Below are 26,260 nucleotides of genomic sequence, written 5' to 3'. Positions count from 1 at the left end.
GTAGTGAAGTATAGTTTTCTTGGAGTGAGCAAGAATTCTAGCGGGCTATTGTGTCTGCCATAGTTCGTTCACTGAAGGTGTAAGCACGTGTTACCTATCATGTTGTTTTATGGCTACTTAATTGCTGCCGTTAATTAATATATCACGAACGGATGCTGGATACATACCTGTGATTTTGATAAAAAAGATAAAAGAATTCAATCGAGAGATTACGAGAAAACATGATATCTTTATTGCATAACAAGTTGTAAAATTTGTCCTCGAAAAAAACATGTTGTAAGTGGATAGCGCTTACTTCACACCAATTAAAGACAAGTGGACGAATAAAATGGATTAAATGATCAGTTTTGTGGTTAATATAGTGAGCTTAATAATCTTGTGAAAAGTTAATGATATCTTGGAATATCATGATTTCAAAATAATAAAAATGATACATAGATAATTGAGTTGATATGTTTTATAGCTAAAGGGTTTCCGCATTTTTCGTTTGTGGAATATGGCTTAAAATGCACTTCTTGTAAAGATATATGGATTATTTTGTAGAAAAAAAATCGTCGAGGGCAAATCATAAAACAAATATGTGTAACTACTGGAAGATGGTGAATTTAGTAATTGGTGGAATTATGTGATAAGAGCAGGTTGAGAAATATGAAGTATTCCAATTTCTTCAAAATGGAATCAAGTGAAATCTCATGCATTATAGTGCTTTTGTGTTTGACTATATCAGCTGTTAGCCAGTATCTTAGCAATGACATAACCGGAGGAAAGGTATGTACATGAAAAAAAAGTTAGAAATCCTGTTTTACTCATGTTTGTAATAAAATTTATAACATTTGTTATCAAATGAATGCGAATAACCAAAGATTCTCTTCATTTAAGAATCGATGATTTTGTACTGTACAAAATATTTCATGATATTTTTTCATATTCATCACTTATCCCCCTTTATAAAATATAAAATGCATTATGCACACGAATTTGATCAATGTTTGACCGCGGAATCGCAATAAACTTAAAATACACAAGACATATTTTTTTTACCCAAATTTATGAAAACAATTACAGAACTTTCAGGTGAATGATATCAATCGCCGAAGCCATGTTACCCAGCGAAAATATATACACTTATTGAATTGCAAGTCGGTCAATAGTCAAAACTATTACACAAGATCCGAAGAACCGAGGGTCATTTTTTTTACTTCGTTGAATAAGTGTTTTATCTTATGACAACGGAAATAACTGTTCATATTCTTTTTCAAATTTTGACTTTAGCCCGGCAAAATTTAGTATTGATAATGAAGCGGTTAACAGTACAAACTATGAACCGGTAATTTTTAAAAGGAGTCGTGTAATAATCATAACTGTATTCAATAAAACTGAAATGGTGATATTATTGCGACTGAAAAGCTATGACAAAATTGTTACCGTCTTACTATCATTTTTTGTGACGAAGACAATAATATGAGCCATGCCATGAGAAAACCAACATAGTGGGTTTGCGACCAGCATGGATCCAGACCAGCCTGCGCATCCGCGCAGTCTGGTCAGGCTCCATGCTGTTTGCTTTTAAAGCCTATTGGAATTGGAGAAACTGTTAGCGAACAGGATGGATCCTGACCAGACTGCGCGGATGCGCAGGCTGGTCTGGATCCATGCTGGTCGCACACCCACTATGTTGGTTTTCCCATGGCACGGCTCATATATAGTATGTAAGACTTTAGCGAAGTTTGTTTTATATGAGTAAAATTATTTGCGACTCTTTTGATTAATAAGAAGAAAGAGAATATAAATGATTAAGTATATGTCGCTTATCCTTGTGGTCGCAGGTTTGAGCTTTGGCTCGGTCATCACCGTGTGTTCCTATTAGGCATCAATATTTTTATGCAGGAATGGTTTCTAGCATGACTCGTTGATTTTTTTATATTTACTATTATATGTTAGCTTCAATGTGAAGAAGATTACCTGGTCATGGTGTTACCTATGAAGGCACCGTCGTGGCCCATTTAGGTGACTGAACCTGCGACCTCCGGGTTAAGCTCTCCCTTGATGTTGAAAAAAACGCATACAGTACAAGCGTACTGAAAACCACATTTTGCAGTGATATATGTTTAAAACACTGCAGATCAGCTGAAAGTTTGAAATAAAAGCTACTCGGCGAACTCTCAAACAACACTTGTATAAACATACATCAGATTTCTCATTTCCGTTCGAGCTTTTTTATGTGAAATCACTCCGGAGACGATGTTCTTACATGTTTATATTTTTGCATGTGCATTCAAACAAAACTCTACGTGTTTATTCTATCTCAGATAATTTACAGTACGAACTCGCTTGAATAAAATGCAAGTTATTGCGTCGGAAATAAAGTTCTCTCAGATAGTTTATTAAAGAACGGAGATCAGGGAAAATTATCATGATTTGTTTGTTATTCAAGGCAAATGGTGCATTTTGGTTGAATCAGTTTTAGTTTATTTTTTTCGTCTAGACGGAAAACAAAGGCGTATTACTTCTACATCTACGTAATACTCACCAAAATCAAAGGACTACTAACTGAGAGGCATAAGTCATGTGAACTCAGTCGTTAAACGTGGGGAAGATCTCAAAAATTCAAGTGCAAGGTTAAAAAGAAAGAAAAACAGATGTGTACAGAACTTATTAGATATTAATAATATGACTTGAATATAAGCCGTCCCTCGTTATCATTGTAGTAACAAATTATATATATTGTAAATATACGTACACTTAAAAACAAAGAAATAAATTAATAAACTGAGAATATTTTTTATAACAAGAATCAAGCATGACGATGTAATTACGTGTGTTTGACCTAATGGCAGATGTTACGGGTTCGAAACTCAATCCGACCCGTAAGTTACGTTGTGTTATGCATTATGCACTCTTGTCTCAAAAGGTGGACTTTACTCAACCTAAACATGTAATACCGAACTACATAACATTGTCTTTCAGTGTACCAAAAATTTTTTAAATTTATTTTCTTGAGTGTTCACAAAAAGTATATATTACACAAGATTATGTACTATACACTCTATAGCTCTGCATTTGAGCAAAAACCAAGAAAAAAGCCAAAAAAACCCAGCCATTCATTCATATAACTGTGGAGTATTTTGAATGATACGAATCAGGAATTTATAGGTCCCTGTATCTAATCTTGCTCTCGGCTCAGCTATTTCCGGCGAAATTTGAACCTTCTCACCAATTTAAGTGCGTTATTACCTTTGAAGTTGTAAAATCTAAGATAGTGTTGATAAGCCCAGCCTCTCTGATGATATCAATACATCGATATTGAAACACTCGCACCCAGTTCTTTATGTGCAGTATCAAATATTGAGGTAAAACAAAGAAGGGGAATTTTATTATCCAGTCAGTGTGTCTTTCGTGTGAGATAATCAGAATGCAGAAAATTTGCAAAGTCCCATTTTCAATTATCAGGTATAATTCATATGTCGCATTATTTCATTTAATATAGGCATGAACTTGCAAATGGAACTGCGCGTTATTTTCGCAGTTTTTGCCGCTAACGTAAAATTTGTGTACTCGTATTACTCTAAGAGAAACTTGAAATAATTCATTTATGATTTAATGTATATGCCAGTTTTTATGTCTTCTGCTATTACTTTTGGTCAGTTTTACACATTACATACACATTTTTGTCCAGAACAAACTGTTGATTAAGTTCTGAAGTGCTGGACAGGTCCATTAACTTTTACTTATAGGACCAAAAAGAGTTGGGAGATAATCAATTTAGCGACCTGAGACTTCAGCCGACTCCCAGCTGCAGTTTATTTTTTTTTTTACAGTAAAATTTAGCACATTTTATCTGAGGCTAACCGGAGTGCGCGGGCATGAATAATGTCATATGTGAAGCATATGCTGGAGTGACTTCCTCTGTTAATGGAGACAATATATACGACAGAAATAAAAACATACGGACGGCAGCCAGTCTACTGAAGTCAAAGACAGGAAAACGAGTGTCTTCGTCTGCATTTTCTTCAAACACTTTGCCCAAATTCCAGTGTGAACGTTACATGCAGACGATTTGTGCCAAGGAAAGCACTCGTTCTCCTGTCTTCAACGCTTTTCATATTATCAAAATCAGTCCAGAAATAAGGAAATTATAAGCAAAAATGTTATCAGAATCGGGCGATTTCTTCGTGTACAACATACGATACAGAAATGTCACGCGGGTTTGCCATTGGAACATTGAGTCGTAAGATATGTGCCTCTACGTGCGTACGTTCATCTTAGTGCACATTCAACTTGTGAATCAAGTACAACGTTTATTTGTAAACAATCTAATGATCTATTTCCTCATGTTCCTGTTGTTTACAAATAGAATGTCAAAAACATCTGCGTTCTTCTATTTATTTATCGAAATTGTAAAAATTAGAAATGTATGGTGGCTGATTGTGCCTTTCGTCCTTTTGCCACACGATCCTGCCTTTTTAGAGTCGTTGGATGAAACGTTACTCATCAGTTGGGGCACGGCCCGAATCGCGGGGCGAAAACAAGGCTTAAAATAGAGCATAAAATTTATTTTGTTCAAAACATAATGAATTGATTGATCGATCGATCGCTCGATCGATTATTCATCATTATTATTATTATTATTATTATTATTGTTATCATTATTATTATCATATAATCACGGGTAGGCATGTATTGTAATGTGTAAAGGCGCGGTAAGTAGAAAATGGCAAGAAAGAAAATTTCAGTTCACAAGCATACAGCTGTAAAAATTACATTTGAAAGTAACAGCTGTAATATTGTGATGCCTCAGAATTACAGCTCTAAATATTAGTTATTCTGTAGCAACATTTTCATTTTTTAAATAAAGTAAACCTTTTAATAAATGTTTAACAATTATAAATGACAGAACAGAACAGAACATACATTTTATTTATGACTTGTACGTACATACATTGTCATTAGATAAAGAAAATATAATACACATATATAGTCATTCCTAATTTACAATAACGAAATCTTTTGCCATAGGTATCGTTCTAAGTAAATCATTTTTAGATAAATGTGGTAACAGCTAATTCAGGGATAACTTATCACAAGAACTCAAACCTGCATAATTTCATATCCGACTTTTATGAGGATGAACTATTATACAATTTTTCTTTTCTTATTATTAATGCTTCCTTTATATATCTGGCTATTCTAATAAGCATGGTCTTATTTTCTGATTTAAGCAATTCTATAAATTTTAACATTGACGGTCGGTTGAAGAAGTACTTTTTAATATACATGTATTGTTTCTTATTTGTGAGTAACAAGGGCAAATCAATATGAAATGGTATTCGTCCTCGATATCAGGTAAATTACAACAGTCACAGTAACGTTCATTTCTTGGTGTTCTGTTTCTACCATATCTACCTGTATGTATTTTAAGACTGAATGGGCAGACAGTCTAATTCGTGATACAAAACTTCTTGAATTTTTAGTAGTATGTCAAGGTACCTTTCATAAGAGAAATCAGTTTTAAAACGTTCATATAGATCTAGTTCTAAAACGGTATTATTTTGTATTAGATTATGCCAGTCTTGCAAATAATTGTCAAAAAACCCTCTGCTTAAATATTTTAAGAAATACATTACAGTCTACAGATTCAGGATTTGAAAAAACGTCTGCAAAACCATATATACTAAGTAACTTTTTAACATCAAATGACGAGAGAGGCAACAAAACCGTATAAATCGCGATTTGACAGATATGTTTCTGATGCATTTCATACATTACAATAAAAATTGATAGCGACTTGTTTCTAAAAAGTGAATACACAATGTAAAATATATTTTTAAAACCTTTGTAGAATGACAAATAAGTGTTTCTATTGTATTTTATTTTAGGGACCACGTGTAATTTCACTGGCGGTACGATCTGACATTTTGCACAGATTCGCAGAAACGGTTGTGACGTCAACAGTTGTGAACGAACTTTATGACGACAGAGAAACGACGTTTGACGTCAGCCTTCCAGAAGCAGCTTTCATATCAAATTTTACATTGTGAGTACAAAATGTCATTTTATGTATGAAAACTTCAAATGATATTACTATAAGTTTTTACTTTATCATTATGAATTGACCTTGAACCTGGTTTGGTAAAATTGTATCAGCCATTCGGTGACAAAGCCATCCGCTTATACCGCCACTATCTGTACCAGCAAACGTATATGACAGAATCAGGTTGTATGGTGGCTGATTTCTTCCATACCTCTTTTAGAACGAGCTAACAAGCCAGAACGACTAATTCTTGACTTGGGTTTGCGCCGTGAACGACAAATAGTCTACTCTACTGCGCTAAAGGCTTCTGGATTCTGGGGTGTTAGCTTCTTCCATCAAAAATCAGCATAATAGCTGTGATAATTATTCTGACTAATCCTGACGGTCAGTGTAATAAAATAGTTTTTTAAGTATACGTGATACGATAGATATTTTGTAAACATTATAGGCTGTGATGTAACACCTACGGTGAGATGGAATTGTACATTTTACGACGAAAACGTATACTTACTTACCCATGTTGTACATGATAATGCTTTGTTCTCTGTAAAGTTTAGTAAGTCTTTACTATGTATTACAATAGTGAACGACGGCCCACACGCAAATGTATTTATTATGCATGTCCAGGTCAAGGAACCTGTCTTCATTCAGCTATATAGGTTCAGAATTTTTCAATGTAATATTCGATAATATCCCTCATTTTTTAACATCATCAGCATCTGTGTTGTCCCGTCTAGGGAGGCAGCCTCACCTCAGTCTGTCCGGAATAGCTTGATGTACTCAATTTTTGATTATAGTTGAACCGGTCTCCTCAATCCAAGGATGAAGCTTTTACCTCGAGAAACAGATTAGTATTCGACATAAAGATAATTGAGCGCGCATGAAAACCAACGTAGGGGAGTTGCATAGCAGGGATCCGGGACAAAGCTGCGATCTGCGTGTCATGGTCAGGATCATGCTGTTCGTTTGTCAAAGCTAATGCAATAGTGAGAAACTGTTAGCGAACAGCGTAGATCTACAACTGGGATGTGCAGGTGGTCTGATCCATGCTGGTCCAAACCCCAAATATGTTGGTTTTTTCATGGCGGCTCATTAATTTTGTGAAACGTGTATCTGGAATTGAAAATGTCTTCTAGATAGCCGGAATTTTGTAGATAAGCGAGCTTCGAAATATCGATCAGATTAAGGATGTACAATGTGATTTAATAGTTAAACATTTCATGTAAATTGACATAATGTTATTAATTTATATGTAGGCTTTATTAGGTCTACCAACCTTTGACGAGTCCCTCGCAATAAAACATTCTGGGACAAATATCACACCCAGGAAACATTCTATAAAATTCACTAGGGATAAAGATAAAGGGGGGAAGTGTTAAAAGACAGACTCCCTTCTTCTCATTAAACTGCGGTCTGGAGAGAAGAACCTTTCATAATAGAAGCTATCAAAAGGAAACTAAATATTGTTGTACCATATCGAAATACAACCTAGAGTTAATGAATTTTCCATCCACCCTTACTAAACTGATCGACAATTAACTGTTCCATTATTTCACTTAAACACTAAATTTTTGACTTTGAATAGCAGTAATAATCCCAAATCACATACAACGCACACTCTGGAGTCTGGTTTCTTAGCTGAATTGTTCATAATGAAATTTTTTTAAGAATAAATTTGGTAGTAGGGGTTTGAGTAAGATGACAGATTGAAGCCGTATTTGCATAATGATATTACAACTGGCTGAGTAAATGTTGTTCCGTGTCTTATTCGTGTAATCGTCAGTCAGCCACTGTAGATATATCTAGATAACTGTGAAAAAATGTAAGTACAGGCGATAAGAATGGTTGTTAACATGTCTAGCACCGCTATCTTTCTACAGGAATCTATTCAACATGATGTTTTACCGGAAATGATATTACAAGAAATTATAATGTCAAACACGTGATTACAATTTTGACATTGTATTTTGAAAAAGAGTATTTAATATGTACAACAATGTAAGGGAAAATTTTCATCTACTGGCATTTAAATACTATTCATACATTAGACAGCATATAAAGTTGTTGGTTTTAGGTAGCAGAAAATCATTTTCTATGTGCTTTAAAAAATGTCACTGTACATTTTGAAAAGTCTTCAAACACAAAAATATTAAGCCTTATGACTATATACAAAAAGAATAAAAGATCACTAAAGTCTATTTCAACTTGGTGACCCCTAAAATCGGATAACCAAAATTTGTTTATTTACCAAAATTTCTGAAAAAAACAGTTTTCTGAAATCCCATAGAAACATAGTGACAGTCACAATTTCATGGCAGATAAATAGCACCTCTTAGTAACCAACCACTTACTTACTTAAAGGTCTATGCATGCACGTTATGTTACGTATTCCCAAATAACGACCGTTTTCGATCTGTTGCAATTATTCTCGAATTTTAAAGCTTGAACTCTTTCAAACGAAATTTTTTATCAAGACTCCATGTTAGTATATGTATTAGTAATTCAAATTCATGTGACTTTGTGTACTATTTTCAGAGGGGAAAGAGGCTATAAGTCGTACCTTTGAAATTGTATGGGAATAAGTAGCAAAAACAAAGCAATTGTTAATATACTAAAATTACTGAGGTAAAATAACATATTCTGGAAACTGCCGAACTGCCCAATATAGATCGCTATGATAATATTATATATAAATTTAATTTTATATATATATATAATATATATATTGACAGAACGTATACAGCTCTTCTAATTTTCAGTTCGAGAATAAATGCAGATGCAAACATTTTTTTTTTCAACTTAAAAATTATCATTTCGAAGCTTTATAAGCTTTTTATCATATGAACCAAATAACATTAGCACGTGCATTGCATTTTTTTAGATGCGTATTGGCGTTTTTGGACTAGGATAATTTGAATTTTTCTGAATGAAATGCATGTGCTAGTGACACGTGCCAAACTGGTATAATACGGTTCTGTTCTTATGTTGTAGAGATAATTTGAATCATGATGGATTTCAGAAGATGATCTTCTTGAAATAATTTTAGAACTTTTGTTAATGACCCATTGCCTATATTCATTATTAGTGTTAAGTGATGCAAAACAAATGTAGTGTGCCCATCGTCATTCAGGGAAATAAAACTGTATCAGATCACGGAACCGTTTTTGAAAAAAAAATCCTAGTTATAATTGAGCCTAGTCTGGCTACCGACTAGATAATCTTTTTTTTTTTTTTAGAAAAAATAATTCAGTAAAAATTTTGTCTTCATCAGTCCTGGCTCTAATTATCTTTGAGAAGACAAGGGACATAATTATACAAAATTTGAATAGCCTCAGGAGTTATATCCTTTGAACAAAACATACGGTCTGAACACAGACTAAATTGAGCCATGCCATGAGAAAACCAACATAGTGGCTTTGCGACCAGCATGGATCCAGACCAGCCTGCTGTTCGCTTTCAAAGCCTATTGCAATTAGAGAAACTGTTAGCGAACAGAATTGATCCTGACCAGACTGCGCGGGTGCGCAGGTTGGTCTGGATCCATGCTGGTCGCAAAGCCACTATGTTGGTTTCCCATGGCGCGGCTCATATGTATTATAGATGGTTGGTTTGCAGCTGGTAATAGCTTTCTTTTTTTAGATGCAAAAATTACGTCCACGTTTTGCAAGTGCAAGTGGACTAACGAGATGTGGTTAATTTATGTTTTTCTGACAGATCTAAGTGGCTTTTGGCTGTGAATTGGTTCCGATCATGCAGATATTCCATTGATAATAAGTATCTTTCAGCTAATACAATAAACACTTAAAGGTGTGCCACGTTAATCAAACAAGAGCTTACAGTCTGTTAGATACCGATACTAATTTCTTTTATGTCTGATGTATTCTACTTTACAAAAGTTTCTTGTAGGAGATAACAGGTTCTTGTCTATATTGTCTGACACTGACGATAATGTATTTGATGATTTATGGGCGATGACGTAAAAAAATCGCTATATTGGCTAGAAAATAAATCATTTCTCTTCAAAAAATAAATAAACTTTTGGAAATAATTAAGTATTGCACTTGAAAACCTTGATATGGCATGAAATGAAAACTTGGGTTTAAGAACAGGCATGACTTGAAAACATAGATTTGTGTATGACTACTTGAACTGAAAATCAAGGTTTAGGCTATATGAAAAATTTTGACCTCAATTAAAAATTTAGTCATAAACATAATTAAAGTCAAACGTAGTCAGATGTAGACTACAATGTATATAAAAATTCATTTGAATAATTTTATTGGTCTATGTATATACCCTTTCGTGTATACTGCGTCCTCGGTCAATATCATTTTTACCGGTTCGTAAAAACATATATTGACCTCAACATAAGTCAATAATTATAGGTTATTAGTTTTGTATCGGGAAATATGCACGAGTTCTTCAGCGGAAATATTGCGCGACTTTAGGAGCGCAATATTCTTCCGCCGAAGAACGAGTGCATATTTCCCGATGCAAAGATAATAACCTTTTTATTACATACGCATCTACACGATAACATAATGTAAATATCATTAATTTGTTCAATAGCCTGAATAGGATTGACAATACTTAACTAAATAGAAAAAATAGTGCAACAACATACACTGAATTACGTCACGCACCCGATATGAAATTCAGGCGTCAGTGTATGGAAAAATATTGACGTTTCCGGTACCAGTGTAATTTAACGGGGAATAGAAACGAGTATATAATAACTGTATAATATAGACTTACAAAGTCTGTTGAGATCAAGTAATCTGTATTAAAGTTTATTTTTTCTTTATACCGACACTGATATTTTCTTAGAAAACCCTTTTCTCTCTAGGCTCATCTCAGAGATAAAAGATATTGTAATATTTTTCAGAAAGTGCTTTTAGAGAGGAATGATTTTTTGGCCAGGTACTTTACATTTTATGACTCTAACGACTGATGCCAGTCTATGGTATATATTACGACACTGGTTTGATTTTGTAGTAATAAATACTGGGGCTCCAGGATTAAAATAGTTACTTTACCTTACTGATTTTGTACTTTCAAGAATTTTATTTAAAACATCGGTTTTTGTCCTGTAATAGCAATTAGCATGCCAAAATAGTGCGATTCAGCTGAGGTACGTATCAGTACATCGTAGGATTCAGGTAAATGGGTCCGACACAGCACTGACCAACCAATTTTTAATTGATCAAATTATAAGCAAACAACTTGAGTCGAGCTGACGAACCGACCAAGAAAATTAAATATTAAATACTCCTGTTTTTGGACTTTATCATCTGAACTAAACCGTATTTGGTCGCGTCAGAAAAACAAGCTACATCGACTTTAGATTTTTTTTCTCCAATTAAATCGGACTCCCCAGTTCAATAACTGATATGCTGCTACAGAATGGAAGTTTAAGGTTCATGAGCTACTAACGATATCAATAAAACAAAGAACTAGGATCTATAAACATAACTCGCTACCAGATAAATATTATGCAGCTGAAACTCAAAAGGATCAAGCATTTTACTTCGAGATAACAGAATTCGACTTAGAATTATATTTTTGTGCACGTATTTTTGAAAAGGGACTTGAAATTGTCTTCGACATAGCCTGAAATTTAAAATAAGCGAATTCAAGACACCGAGTTTCAGCTCAACTGTATATTGTTTATTTCCACTTCTACAATATTTAAAACATGAATATATTTTTATTAAAATTAATATGAAAGAAAAATGACTTTCTTTTAAATATTTATCAAATCATCTCCATTTTTACAGTATTGTTTTTCTTTTCTTTTCTTTTTCATATAGTAGATCTGAAGCAATGATGGGTGTTCATTTAAAACCATAGGTTATGAGCACTAGTTGACAACTTTTATCCCCTACCACTGATATATTATTTTGGTTATTCATTCATTTCGTATATTAACATATTGGCACACCACCTGCATATGATAGCTCTTGATCTTAAAGGTCCAATACTAAGGAAAGTGAACATTTTAATTTCTTTTAAAAAGCACAGAAACTATTTCATTTTATTGGAAAATGAAAGTTGGTATGTAGAAATTCGAAATAAATCGCAGTATATGTACAATTATTTTTCTATAAAGTATGAAGAAAGTTAAAAAGACCTGGGGGGTCATTCTGTCGATTCATTGAAATTTCAACATAATACATATACATTTCTTTGAGTTCCAAAGACCTTCTGTAAATTTTAACCTTCCAATCTTCATTATTTAGTGTCTTGCAGAAGTCTATGCACTGGCTATGAAAAAAATTGCCAACTCACTTTCCCTTAGTAATGGACCTTTAAGTTAGTAGATACCAGACTTTGGACTTTTCATAGTCCAAAAAGAGGCGGTCCTCCTTAAAGTCAACAGAAATCACATAACACAGAGACCTGAATAGTTATCATATATTTTTATGTTTTCTTTATACCCATGAACAATATCTGCTATTTATAAGACCCTATAGTCTGTACAAAGCTAATAGTGAAACCTCAGTCCGCGGATATATTCCGTTTTCCTTAGTTTATATCTTATCTGACATGGTAGCAAAAAGTTAGGATAAAAACGGGAGTTCAATAATGCACGGTGTTTTGCACACAAACCTTTCCTGTCTACCACATCAAAATTACCTGTCAATGGATTACATTTTTCAGTATTTTTGCTGGCTCAAGACACTTGTTGTTTTGGCATTAGTACGTTGAGCCAGAATTCGCTTTTTTCGCGTTTGACAACTTTAGCAACAATCAACATTTTAAAACTTTTGCTAAGCATTCAGCTAACCATAACGTATCCATAAATAGCTTTCACTAAGAAAAGTTTTTCTAGAGCGCGTTAGCATACCAGGAACGCGTAACATATCTCACATTCTTTCCCTTAATACTTATTAATTTATAAATTCATGAATAAATATGCGTACCTTTAAGGCACCGTTTTCAATTAGGAGATTCTATTAATAATAGTTTATGAGAGTTTTACTCCCTTTAGTCGTTTTTCATTAACAAAATCTGAAATAACTGGTATATGCTTGAAAGAAAATTATTTTGGGATAATTATTGAAATAGTTGGCATATTCGGTATTACAAGTCATTAATTGTACTACTTAAAGAACAAAAAGAAGATAAATATGTAGAAAAGATTGTTTTTCTTTTAGTTTCCCTTGATTAAAGTCTCTTTAAAAGATATATTTATACAAAAATAAATGAAAGGTTCATTACAGGGATAATACGCTCGTTAAGTAGGTAAAAAGTTATCATAAGAATTTTTATTGTCGTCTGTAAAAGATCTATATAAGAATGCACAACGTCATTATCAATACATATTTTACAGAAATTTCCCAAAACTGGGAATTTTGGAAGGCCTTTGGCCATTTTATTTGCCAAATGCTAGATGCAAATGTTTAATGCTAAATGAAAATTACTTAATGCTAAATGCCAAAAGTAACGCTAAATGTTACATACTGAATGGTGTATGCTATATACTAAATGCTATATGCCATATTCTAAATATCAAATAGCAATGCTAAATGCTAAATACCAATCGCTAAATGAAGAAATTATCTTTACCTCTGAAGGTAAAAAAAAAAACTGTGACTGAAGATAGGCCTATAGTGTTCTCCCAGTCTGGCTTGAAGCAATTATATACATGGGAACAATGGTCCGAAACTGCTTAATCTAAATTGTTTAGAAATTATTAAAGCGACAAAGCAATCAAGACCAGTGACTATATGAATGATGCGTTCGTCCAGTGATATGTTCAGCTGTTTGTAACATTTATCATTGGCGTTAAGCTTTTGACAAATTTCATTCTGCAATAACTACTTAGCATTTGGCATTTAGGAAGTTGCATGTCGAACCAGCCTTCCGTAGTATGTGGACCTTTCCTTTCCGTCGTCTGGACAATAACACAGTTAGGATTAGCCATAGAAACATGCATTAGGAACCATGTCCAGAATGGTATGCCGATAGGTCAGCATTTCTTTCTGTTTTGAAATGCTTGCAAATTAGGTTTCCTTAGAGTTTGCATTAAGCGGGTGAAATATCACCTAAGTTACAAAATCAACTTTTCCAACAAAAAAAATCGGAAAATACTATGTAGAAGTCGGTGATGAAAATGTGTTTTGGTCGAGTTACCAGAATCGCATTGTCTGCTTCTATGGAAGGGAATCTCCGCCAGGACATGCATGCTGCTAAATGACATTGCTGTGTTATTTACTTACATATGCGTTCTGCAATATTGTAACTGCATTTTAGTTTCTTAAACATTTGCCTTACAAGAAATTCATCTTTAATGCTTCTTAATGCTAAGAAACCAGTCCTTTCATGAATATCGGTTATTCTTGCATGTAATTGACAAGTGCGTTCAACCTTTTTGTTTGCTTACTGCAATATTGAAATGTATACTCATGCTATTACTAACTGTATTCTATGTTTTCTTACGCGTATTTGACGTTGTTGCTACTGAATGTAACGAGCTATTAAAAACGTTGTGACTTGTGAATATTCCGAAATTTTCATAACTTGATTGTAACTGCTTTTTGGATTTAACATTAGTGATGCTTGCAACCACTTGATTCTTGTTTATATTACAGTTTCCCGGCAAAAATAATATAATACTAAAACACATGACTTTAATAAATATTTAAACTTGCAGTATAACAAAATTTTAAGCACGGTAGTGCATTACAACATTACAGGGAACCAACAAAAAGCAAAAATTTTAGCACAAATTACACGGGAGACCACTCTCAACAGCAAATTCACGTGTTCGATAGTTTCCGTGGGTTAAACGGTGAGAGAGTCTAAACTTACCCGTGTATACTTGTGTTGTTTTCGCTGGAAATTACGTCCCTGGACAGCTGGAAATTATAAGTACTTTTTTTTTACTAAAACACCGTTCATGGTTCACTGATTTTACGGAAACTGCCGGAAATTCTGGTTCCCAGCTTTCTACGAATTTCATATTACAAATGTTAAAGTCGCATTTGATTAACTTCGTGCTGCTTAGTGCTTACTTAGCACTGTTTTCGCCTTGCATAAATTTCAATCATTGCAATACTAAGAATCCATGAATTTAAAGTAGGGACCTACATAGAAAAGGTCTATAACAGGGACCTATATATCAAAAACAAAAAACAACGGGCAACAACTAAATGTTAACATGCGCGTGTTAGTTTTATATAATGGAGGAACGATTTAATCAATTTCAGAAAGTAAAACGTACAAAACACTTAGAACATTTTAATATGCCACAGAATTGATGCATTTGCCATTTACACGCAAGAATATGCGTTTTACATACATGCAGTGACGAGAGATGCAAGGTTTGTGCCACTAACAGATGGAAGGTAACACAAAGACGCATGGATGTTGCATTTAGTTTAAAACGAATAACACAAGGCAATATGCATTTGTCATTTAGCAGCATGCATGTCCTGGCGGAAATTCCCTAAAATGCAGTTGCAATGTTGCAGAACGCATATGTAAGTAAATAACATAGCAATGTCATTTAGCAGCATGCATGTCCTGGCGGAGATTCCCTTCCATAGTTTCATAGACTGAACGCTTTTTAGTTATCCCAATGTTATTACGATTTCAGAGAAGTTGACGGAATATTATATCCAGGTCTTGTGAAAGAAAAACAAGCAGCCAAAAAGACTTACGACAAAGCTAAAAGAAAAGGACAATCTGCTGGACATATATTTTATAAGTTAGTATTCAACGTATTCAATTTTAAATCATATATCTTAACACCCATCTCGAATCTAAAACCATTTTTTGTGTCTAAGTGATTTGGCACATTTACTTGAGTCAGTGCAAACATATCAAACAGTAAAGATAAATGCATTTCCATGCTTAAGGATACAAAATGTGATAAAAGTGTTTTGAAGAGTCGGCTTGATTTGATATTGATGAAGTCTGACGTTGTATTGAAGCACTGGTTTTACATACAAAGTTTCATGTAATACAGGCGTCCTGTTATTTCTGATGCTTTAATTTTCGTCTCAAAATCTTATGTTGCTCATAATTCTTCTACATTTTTGTTTCAGACCAAGAGACACCAATAAATTCCGCGTCACTATAAACATCGCTGCGCAGTCGGAAGTGACGTTCCAATTAACGTATGACGAACTCCTCCAACGAAAACGAGGCCAATATGAACATATCATCTATATAGACCCAAAACAAGTTGTAGACCAGCTTCTTGTGGAAGTATTCATCTACGAATCACGAGAAATAACAGCTTTAAGGATACCCCCTGTACGAAACGACATACTGTCTAATTCATTTGAAATATCAAGTAGGTAATTCTTGCCACAAGCGTTTTCAGTGGATTATAGAATATAAAGAGTGCATGCGCAGTCAAGTTCGTGCCAATTGTTTAGATCTAAATAAAATAAACCTGGATTGGTGGCTCCTAGCATTTAAACATTTATGTTTCCGAACTATCTAAGATTCAAAAAGTTAGAAAACGTTTGCACATTGCCAATTTGCTGCAAGCTTTCTAATGAAAAAGCACAACTGCTTGTACTTCACTCTTTTTCTATACTCGTATACATGAATATATATTATACACTTATTGAATGGCTTACCGGTCAATAGTTAAAACTATACTCGGAATATTTCGCCTTTGGTCCGACTATCATTTGTTGACCGGCTTGTTTTGTTATTTGACAGTATGAATGAATTTCAAAGATCATTTCACAGTTGTTGACTTTAGCAGGAACTTTAGGCTGGTAAATAACGTAAACTATGGACCGGCGATATACATATGTATATATGAAATCATGTAAAAATGTTCTAGATATGTATTTGTATTGGACTATAAAATCCATATAAAGTGAGTTACTTACCTTTGGAAGAATTTTTTTCTGACATTGTCACAGTTTTTGCTACTAACATGTAACACATTGATTATTACAGCAACCAATGATTTGGCACTTGTTGAACGACCCTCTCCAAAAACTGCGTACATACGATACAACCCTTCTCCAGAGGAACAGAAAAGGGATTCTGCACAAGGCGTGTCTGGATTGTTTAAAGTCCAGTATGACGTGCAGAGATCACTTGATGCCGGAGATATTTATGTATGTCATGTAAAACCACATTTATGGGGATACATAGGGTTTTGGGTCCGTTTGTCGCCCCGACTTGTGATCATTTGTTGCGATCATGTCTGCTCCATAATATTTTTAAAATGCACGATATCTTAGCCTATAACTTAATTTAGAGCAAACGTTTGCTTTAATGAGACGATATGCATAACCGACTCCCAGTCACATCATGCCAAGGACATTGCAGTACAGTGAAGTCAAAGGTCAAATATGCTGATATTTTTACTCCAATTTGTATATTACTCGGCATAAAGAGATGGAAAAACGTTATGTTTTGCACATCGACTTCCACTTTTCTATTTAATTTGAAGGTCAAGTTCAAATGGCCAGTTAAATGTCATAAAGTCAGACACTTTGTTTATTTTCCTTATTTTTTTCTTCTACGAAGGATTTCTAAATAAAGCGAAAATGTTCCTCATGAGGGGTCAATTTAACGACGCAAGTTTCAATGATATCTGGTTGAGGTCATGGTCTTACGTACATTGTGCATCAATTTACCCCCTTGATGGACTTTTGGCAAAGTGTTTCATATGCTTAGTATTACGAAAATTATCATTCTCGTGTGTCTGTTCTAAATATTTTTAACACGTTGAACAATGTTGAATTACCTGGCACTGTGTCTTACATGTCACACTGTGCGTACAGTCAACTAGGAGGCACGGAACACCGTTGGTATGGGGTGTGGGGAAATACATACCGGTATTTTGATATTATAAATAATCTTGTTTAAAACCATTCACAATATTTTTACAGTTTAGGCTTTTTATTGAGACAAGACTGAGAATTATGTTAATTGCTTGACTCTTTAGTGGCCAAGTCCAAATTTGACCAATGGCAAGGCTATATTCAGAGACTTGTCTACAAATATTTGGTTTAATTATATTATCCGGACAAATTACATACTAAATTTGATAAGAAAATTGAAAAATTGAAGGAAATACACAACCCTCGAGTTTTTCTTTAATATTCCATAGAGCTCTATTTACATTTTTAACACAAACAGTAAAATATTGTTTACCTTTGCAGACTGTAGTTTTCACCTGTAGGATTTGGACCGCTATGGAAACTGATCACTTTTGTTTATGATGTAAGCATTAAGCTAAATCGAACTGTTTGTGCTCTTTGCAGGTTGTGGACGGTTATTTTACTCACTTCTTTGCACCAGTTGGGCTTGAACCTCTCCGGAAACGGATTCTTTTTGTTCTTGATATAAGCGGCTCGATGAGCTTCTCGCGGAAGATTACACAACTGAAAGAAGCCATGACCCAGATATTGAGTCAGCTGAACGAAGAGGACAAGTTCAACATCGTTACGTTTGAGAGTAACTCTCATCCATGGTCGCCCGACATGAAGAAAGCGAATCATGCTAATATTAAGGAAGCTACAGAATTTGTGCAGAATCTAATAGCGGAGGGAGGTACGTACAAGACAAACATGAATGATTTTGATATAAAACTGTTGATCTGATTTAAAGGGAAACACAGTTTTGGTTCACCCAGAATTAGAGAATTTACTTATTACTTTTCATTAAAAGATATTTTGTCGTCTCTGTTACGATCTACAACTGTATTTGGTACATATAAGGTGTAAGAAACATTTGTATGTTCAAAAAAAAAGGTAGAAGTCTGATTGACCAAAGCAGAACCGATTAAAATGTCTAGGTTCTTCACGTATAATTTCAGGAACAAACGTTCATGACTCGCTGATGGATGGTCTAGATATTCTACAAAATTCAAATGACGCTGGTGTCAACGCCCCAATAATCGTTTTCCTTACCGACGGCGATCCTACTGTTGGCGTTACAAACTTCAAAGAAATTCTAAATGCCGTTGAATCAAAAAACAAAGACAAGATACAAATTTTCTGCTTAGCTTTCGGCAGTGACGCCAACTTTGAGTTTCTCAAAAAGATTTCGGCCCGAAATAACGCCTTTGCCAGAAAGATTTATGCCGACGCCGACGCCATGTTGCAATTAACAGGATTTTACAAAGAGATTTCAGACGTTCTTCTTTCTAAGGTATCATTTACCTATCTGGATGACACCGTGAATCTTACATCTCTCACGCAGTCACAATATCCAAGTTTCTTTGATGGTTCAGAACTGGTAGTTTCTGGAAAGCTAAATGAACTTGATGAGGATTTTAACTCCCTAACCTTGTCTGTGGTCGGAAATGGCAATAAAGGTGTTATCGAATTGTCTTCAACCACCCAGTTTGAAAGTCTCAATAAAAATACCATACCGGATTTTAAGACTCGGTTAGACTTTTCAACAATCGTTGAAAAGACTTGGGCCTACTTGACCATCAAGAAGTTGCTAAAAGAGGAATTGATAACTGAGAATGACCTTCTTAAAGAAGAAATAAAACTGGATGCTTTGCACCTTGCCTTAAAGGTAAGTATTTGTTTTAATTGTGTCTACGATAACCATGTGATATAATCATTTTTGTCCTTGAAACATTTGTATGCTTTGATAGGTTCATCTTAGGTTCGAATGCCAGCATATGGTTAATTGATTTTGTATGACCTATTTTTCAATTTCATTTCTTTCTTTAGTTTAGGGGGACCTCCGTGGCCGAGAGGTTAAGGTCGCTGACTGAATCACTTGCCCCTCGTCAATATGTGTACCAAATCTCGCTTGGGTGAGACTTCTGACGAAGCCATCGAGCCAGGTGCCCACTCGTGATGGATTAATAAATAGTTGGAGAAGTAGTCATATGACATAAATTGTGTGGTTGCGACTCTTAACCTAACAAAAATGAAAAATGAGCCGCGCCACGAGAAAACCAACATAGTGGTTTTGCGGCCAGCATGGATCCAGACCAGCCTGCGCATCCGCGCAGTCTGGTCAGGATCCATGCTGTTCGCTAACGGTTTCTCTAATTGCAATAGGCTTTCAAAGCGAACAGCATGGATCCTCACCAGACTGCGCGGATGCGCAGGCTGGTCTGGATCCATGCTGGTCGCAGAGCCACTATGTTGGTTTTCTCATGACACAGCTCAAATGAAAATACTATGTTGGTCTGCACTTCATTATATATTCATGGCGAAGATCTAAAGTGCCCCATGCTGTAGACACTATCTTACAGACCACTTCTCGTCTTGTTTGCAGACGAACAATTTCTTGATTTTTTTTATAGCTGTAGCACGGTTTAAATTAATTCCAAATATCTCTGTAACTAATTTGAATACAATATTTGCAGTATAACTTTGTCACCCCAATGACATCAATGGTAGTAACGAAGCCTGAACGAAGAAAGGAAAATGGAACGAAAGAAGAAAACGGTGTCCAGGATGGTAAGAGTGTCTATACTATCTCATTTATTTGCAGAAAGTATTCAGCTCTTTGTTAAGTCTTTTGTGTTTTTATCTGCGTTCCTCATCTTTAAGAAACTGTATAATCATGTTAGTGGGTATGAAATTTCATGTTTATTGTTTGGCCTTGACGGCTGTTTCGAGAGAATGTGAATTCGTGGATTTCAACTTTTGAACATAAAATGATTTGTTATCTAGATATTTGTTTGTTGGAATTTAAGCAATATTTTTATGTTAATAAACTTTTAGTTAAGTCCAAACTCTTTAAAACTAGTTACTAGTTACGACAGTGTATATTTTTTACCCATGTGACTAGAGACCAGAGCAGTCTTAAGTCAGTCATTCAGTGCCTATGCTTAATAACGCTCGTTCCGCTCTATCGGGCGCAATATATTTGAAACCAGAAGTTATGAAAATTTACCTCTGTGAAACTTAAAATGCCAATCAGAACCTTAAAATGCCAATCAGAGCAGGAGCCTCACAAAGGGTGCAGAATTCTTCATGTTAGGAAGCTATCTAGCTGGCATATGGAAGGTCTTTACTTCTACCCAGGTACCCACCTATGATTAAAGCATGCCCGGGGTGGCGCCTTCGATCTTCCTCCACTATGAAAAGCTAGAACCTTGCCATATGACCTGATTGTGTCGGTGTGACGTTAACATCATGACGTAAATTTATATTGCAGACGATGCCAATGCATTAGAAGGTAGTAATGATCCGGGTACCGCTGCTTTAACTGGCTCCTCTGGAACGCTGAAACTGTCTGGAAGTAAGTTAGATTAGATTTTTTCTATTTTAAGATCATATCTTTTCTATTTTGCATGTAGAATGCAAATGCTTGAAAACTTTGATAATGGTTTCAAGACTGGATTAAAAGTTTGTACAGCAATATTTCAATATTTTAAATGTTGTGCAGTATATGGTTTGGAAAATAGAAATATTATATGGGAAAGATCCCCAACTAAAAGTGACGCATTTGTGTGATTCAAATAGACAATCCATTATCTGTTCGGTCATAGATGTCTCCCTCTTCCGGTCATACATTATCATTAAAATTGCATACAATATTATTCAACAACACTCAAGCGCCAGCTAATTTAGATATATTATCTCCCAAATGGTGATTTGTGGTAGAATAAAGTCATGCTGTTGAGTTTGAATTCGAAAGAATAATATCGCGAGGGCACAGCCCGATTGATATAATGGTACACATCTGAACGAAACAAAGATTTTGTTCTTTAGAAAATAACTGTTTGAGATAAATTATTTCGATTCGAACACGGTATCAAGGAGTATTGGCTGTCAAATAACAGTTGAATGTTTTTATGTGGTTTTCTTTTCCAGCGCATGCTATGACGTAATAACTGCGACGTACAAACTGTGTGAATTTGTTGCATGATAACAGGGTATCGCACAGTAATAAGGCGCTTTGAAATGTAAACAAACAAAACAATAACAATAACATAAATTTAAGTCAATACACAACGTTTACGCTGACAACAATAATTTCTCATTGGGCGAGCGGTAATGGTACCCGTCTTATACTTTTTCGTCGGGAGTTCGATTCCCGGACCCGTAAAATAGTATTTTGAAAAGTGTATTTAATTTCTTTTTTTTTCCCAATACGATTCAACGAAAGCAACACAAGCTTGTTAATCTAGTACTAACTTGTTCATTAACTTATATGTGTCACTGTTAACACGTAATCATATTTAAATCAGTGAATCTTCATCTTTAATATGATCTAATGTTTCTGAGGCTTTCGTGAATAAATTAGAAAACAGACAAAAACACAAACTTACACAAAGTGTAAAAATAAAATAAAATAAAAAAAAAAAGAAAATGACGGATGCAAGGTTCGAACCATCAAAACTGTCACTACAAAATGATAATATTTCTATCCACTCAACCTACTGCGCCACCAAGCCAACTGTTGATCTTATTTCCAATATATTCTGTTTTAAAAGAGATTGCTAAGTACTGATTGTTTATTTACATGTTGCTAAAAATAAAAACGCCATAATACTGTGCGGTACTTATAGGTCTTCTGTGTTTAAAATTTATGTTGATTGATGCATATAAATATTTTGCAGATAAGTCAAAGTTTATGACCGACAGTGATCCGCATTTTATAGTGAACGTCAAAGGCCTCGACTACGCCATATGTTTTGACGTCATGGGAGAGGAGGGCGACGTCTATAAACTGATAACCGACACTTACTCCAGTAAGTACATAAGCGCATAAAATAGAGGCACATCCGTTCATATTAACGCAAAGATTTTTGAAATTTAAAGAATACTTGCTTTAGCAAGTAACTGAAAATAAAAAAAACTAATTTGAGTTCATCAGTACGTAAAGTTTACTGTTTGTAAAGTCTGCACACCATGTAGAAAGAATAAGCAATAAAACATTAGAAACAAAATAATCAGATTTGTTTAAGTAGAGGAGAGGTTGGTGGAATGACTTTGGTCTCTAACAGACATAAAAGATTAACATTTAATAAAAAGAATATTACATCTGTGGAACTTTCTTAAATTCAACTGAAAAGAATCCCTCGCGCGTTCTTGTTTAATACTACTCGTTTATTTAGATTCAACTTGAAAAAAGACACTCATGTAATACGAGTATCCTCTTTGCTTTAGTTGCAGCCTTGTCTATGGAAAAGGTCAATGTTTAAAACAACTTGTCCCCCGCCGTTGTAGATTGGAAGCAGCTGGCTTAGGGAAAGTCGGCGTTTCTACCAAGGTGTCCTTCTATGCCTAAAACATCCGGAGTGGCATCTGGGGTCCTTTTGTCCCATTGAAGCTGGGAAGTCGCCTAATGACCTAAATTGTGTTAGTGTGACTTATAATACAACAGAAACTTCATTATAATAGGTCGTACATTTTATAGCTGTCCACATTTTCTCTGCTATATTTAACAATTCAGTAAGTTTAGTAAGGAGTTGATACCATCAAAATGCGTTCTTTGTAAATGATGTGAAAAACTTTCGGAATAACCACTTAATCACAATTTAAAGTTGCGCATCTTTGTTCTTACAGGTTTGACAGTAGATGCAAAAGTTGTTGCTAACAAAATGGTTGTTAATGGATCCAATGTGTCGCAACACTCCAACCCAACTGAGATAAAAACATTTCTTGGCGAGATAAGTATAAAAAGAAGGCGGCTTGAGCTTACTGTCACACCTACAAAAATCACGCTGATGGGTGAAACAATAGATTGGGTGAATGGTAATATGTTTGATATACAGGAATTTTTCTATGATTTTTTTAAATAAGAGATTGGTATGGACCGAAACCTTTCTGTATCATCCCTTATTAAACAGAAGATTTCATTACAAAGTCAATGTGAGGTCATGATACCGATATCATTTAACAATTAGTAAAAACAACTGATTCTCATGTGTTTCCATAACATATTGTCTGTCCGTAATTAAGTTCCAAAGTTTTCTTAAGAAATATAGCATTAATTTTATGATACGTAAAATCTTTTTGTTTCATTGTCGTACGATTTAGAGGCCAGTGCCTTTAATTGTTGATATGAAACAAAGAAGGAACTGAATTGGTATAGTGAAACCTTCAAATAGTGATTCTTCAATTTCCGGCAAGGACAAGATGGCGGAATCGTGCAGCGTCACGCTGATTAGGATTAATTGAAATATGAAATAAGAAAAAACCACTTTATTTCAGGTACCACATTGAGTCACGGTAAAACCAAAATAGTCGTAGATCAAGCGGGTACAATGGTTGTGGTAATGTTTTATGACAGAGTTACCTTTCTTATTATGAGGCACCTGAGGTCAAGGTCATTACTCCGCGCGGGAAAGGTCAATTTTCTCGGCCTGTACATTGTGGAATACGAAGGACTTTCTTATCATACCCACGGACTGCTTGGTAGGGATACAAAAGATTATGAGTTTTCAACATTTCTTTGGCACTTTCGAAAATTATGTTTTATTCTACCCGTCAAGTTACAACACCTTAGAAGCTACTTTATCTCATTTTATATGTGTGTTTCAATAATTTCTTGTAAATATGTAATTATTTAAAAAGTTGAAATTACCCTTTTAATGGACTAAGGCGGACTTAAATCAATGATATCTAATCTCAAATTTAATAGCATGGTTTATCGTTTATTGTTTTAAAAATATATTTGATTTGTTTTTCTCTCGGAACGTTTGGACCGAATGCAATACTTGTTACTAATTTCAGGCCAATTCTTGCACAGACACGTGATTTTAAAGAAAACGAAAAATCGAAAAGGAAAGTTAATGGGACGGTTGAGAGTGAGTGGCAATACTCAAAGACCACGCAAGGTCATGGCAACCCTAGGCCATCGGTTAAATCTTGCTAAAAATGAAACAGTCTCGTGTTGGATGGTCCAGCATAATGGAGGCGCTCTGCTAGATGGAAAAATCACGGATTATTTGATTAAACGAAAATCAGTCGACAAATTAGACGAAACAACTACAGACGAAAATAATGAAAAAATACCGAATGTTAAACATAAACTTGAGAAAGGTAAACCAGAAGCTGAAAAAGACAGCGATTCAAATGCACTAGAATAATTTGATGCTTTAATTGGTGTGGCTTTACAGATAATTCATCATTCCTGGCACTGTTATGGTGACACTTACGAAATATAGATAAAGATTTACAATGAATTAGTGGATGGGGCAATTGCTATAATATTTGTGTGAGCTTACGAGACCCAACAGGGTTAAATAAGTTTGAAATAACATGAACCAAGAAAAAAAAAACACTTTGCTATTGAACTTCTAATTTTGAAGTCAAAAGATGAAATAGTGTTTATCATATTTGTTTAATATATTAAAAAGTGTGAAGACATGCAACACAAAAGTTCGTAAAACGAGATTTAAATGTAGATGTATTTTATTTCCTTTATGATCAAGGGAAATCATAGGACTATATTATATGCATACTTGTATATTATGCTTGAATATACTTGCATTGTGTTTGATATATATTTGTCAATTCTGTAAAATATACATGTATATTCATGACATATTGTGAACTATCACAGGGAGATTCATCACAGTTTTGCTTTGTTTAAGTGCCTTTCACATGAAAGGTACACTAAAATTGTTACAAACAATGGCTTGGTATTATTTCAGTGAAATAACATAGCATCTCCGCCAGAGACAAAATAACGTTATATTTATACCATTGAGGACATTCATGTTGTACAAAGGATATTTTATTGTTTTAATTCACATAAATGATAATGTGCAGTGCAATTTATCTGATTGTATAGCAGTGTAGGAGACTCAAACTGCTGGAACTTAAGGCTAGTTGTATTGGACGCCCACACTGGATGAACAAAGGCTAATAGTAGAGGACGCCCGCACTGCCTGAACATTAGATCAGTTTTTTTTTGAACAACTTGAGACTAGTACGGGTAACCCGTACTACCTGAATTTTAGGCTAGTAGTACGGGACACCGGCACTACCTGAACTTCAAGCTAGTAGTACGGGACACCCGCATTGCCTGACCTTGAGGCTTTAGTAGGGTACACCCGCAAAGGCTGAACATTAGGCTAGTTGTATGGGACAAGTGCACTGCCAGAACTAGAGGCTGCACTGCCAGAACTTGAGAATAGTAGTAAAGGACATCCGCACTACCTGAACTTGTAGCTAGATATACGAAATCCGCACTACATGGACTTGAGGCTAGGTGTACGGAAAATCCGCATTACATGGACTTGAGGCTAGGTGTATCCGCACTACATATAGACTTGAGGCTAGACGACGGGACACTCGCACTACATAGACTTGACGC

General features: G+C 34.8%; 1 protein-coding gene across 1 annotated transcript; it reads left to right on the top strand.

The window, feature by feature from the left end:
• On the top strand, positions 1–25,028 carry LOC123528540 (inter-alpha-trypsin inhibitor heavy chain H3-like). The gene is made up of 13 exons (XM_045308309.2): positions 1–768; positions 5,877–6,034; positions 15,633–15,743; positions 16,084–16,334; positions 16,958–17,121; positions 18,277–18,565; positions 18,831–19,540; positions 20,349–20,442; positions 21,146–21,229; positions 22,554–22,685; positions 23,503–23,691; positions 24,151–24,469; positions 24,689–25,028. The coding sequence occupies exons 1-13, from the start codon at positions 649–651 to the stop codon at positions 25,026–25,028; spliced, it is 2,961 nt and encodes a 986-aa protein (XP_045164244.2). The 5' UTR covers positions 1–648.
• The last annotated feature ends 1,232 nt before the right edge of the window (positions 25,029–26,260 follow it).

The sequence above is a fragment of the Mercenaria mercenaria genome, chromosome 13, assembly GCF_021730395.1.
Source record: "Mercenaria mercenaria strain notata chromosome 13, MADL_Memer_1, whole genome shotgun sequence".
In the NCBI taxonomy this organism is placed as follows: domain Eukaryota; kingdom Metazoa; phylum Mollusca; class Bivalvia; order Venerida; family Veneridae; genus Mercenaria; species Mercenaria mercenaria.
The sequence above is the reverse complement of the archived record's forward strand: the minus strand, read 5'-3'. Positions and strand labels throughout refer to the sequence as shown.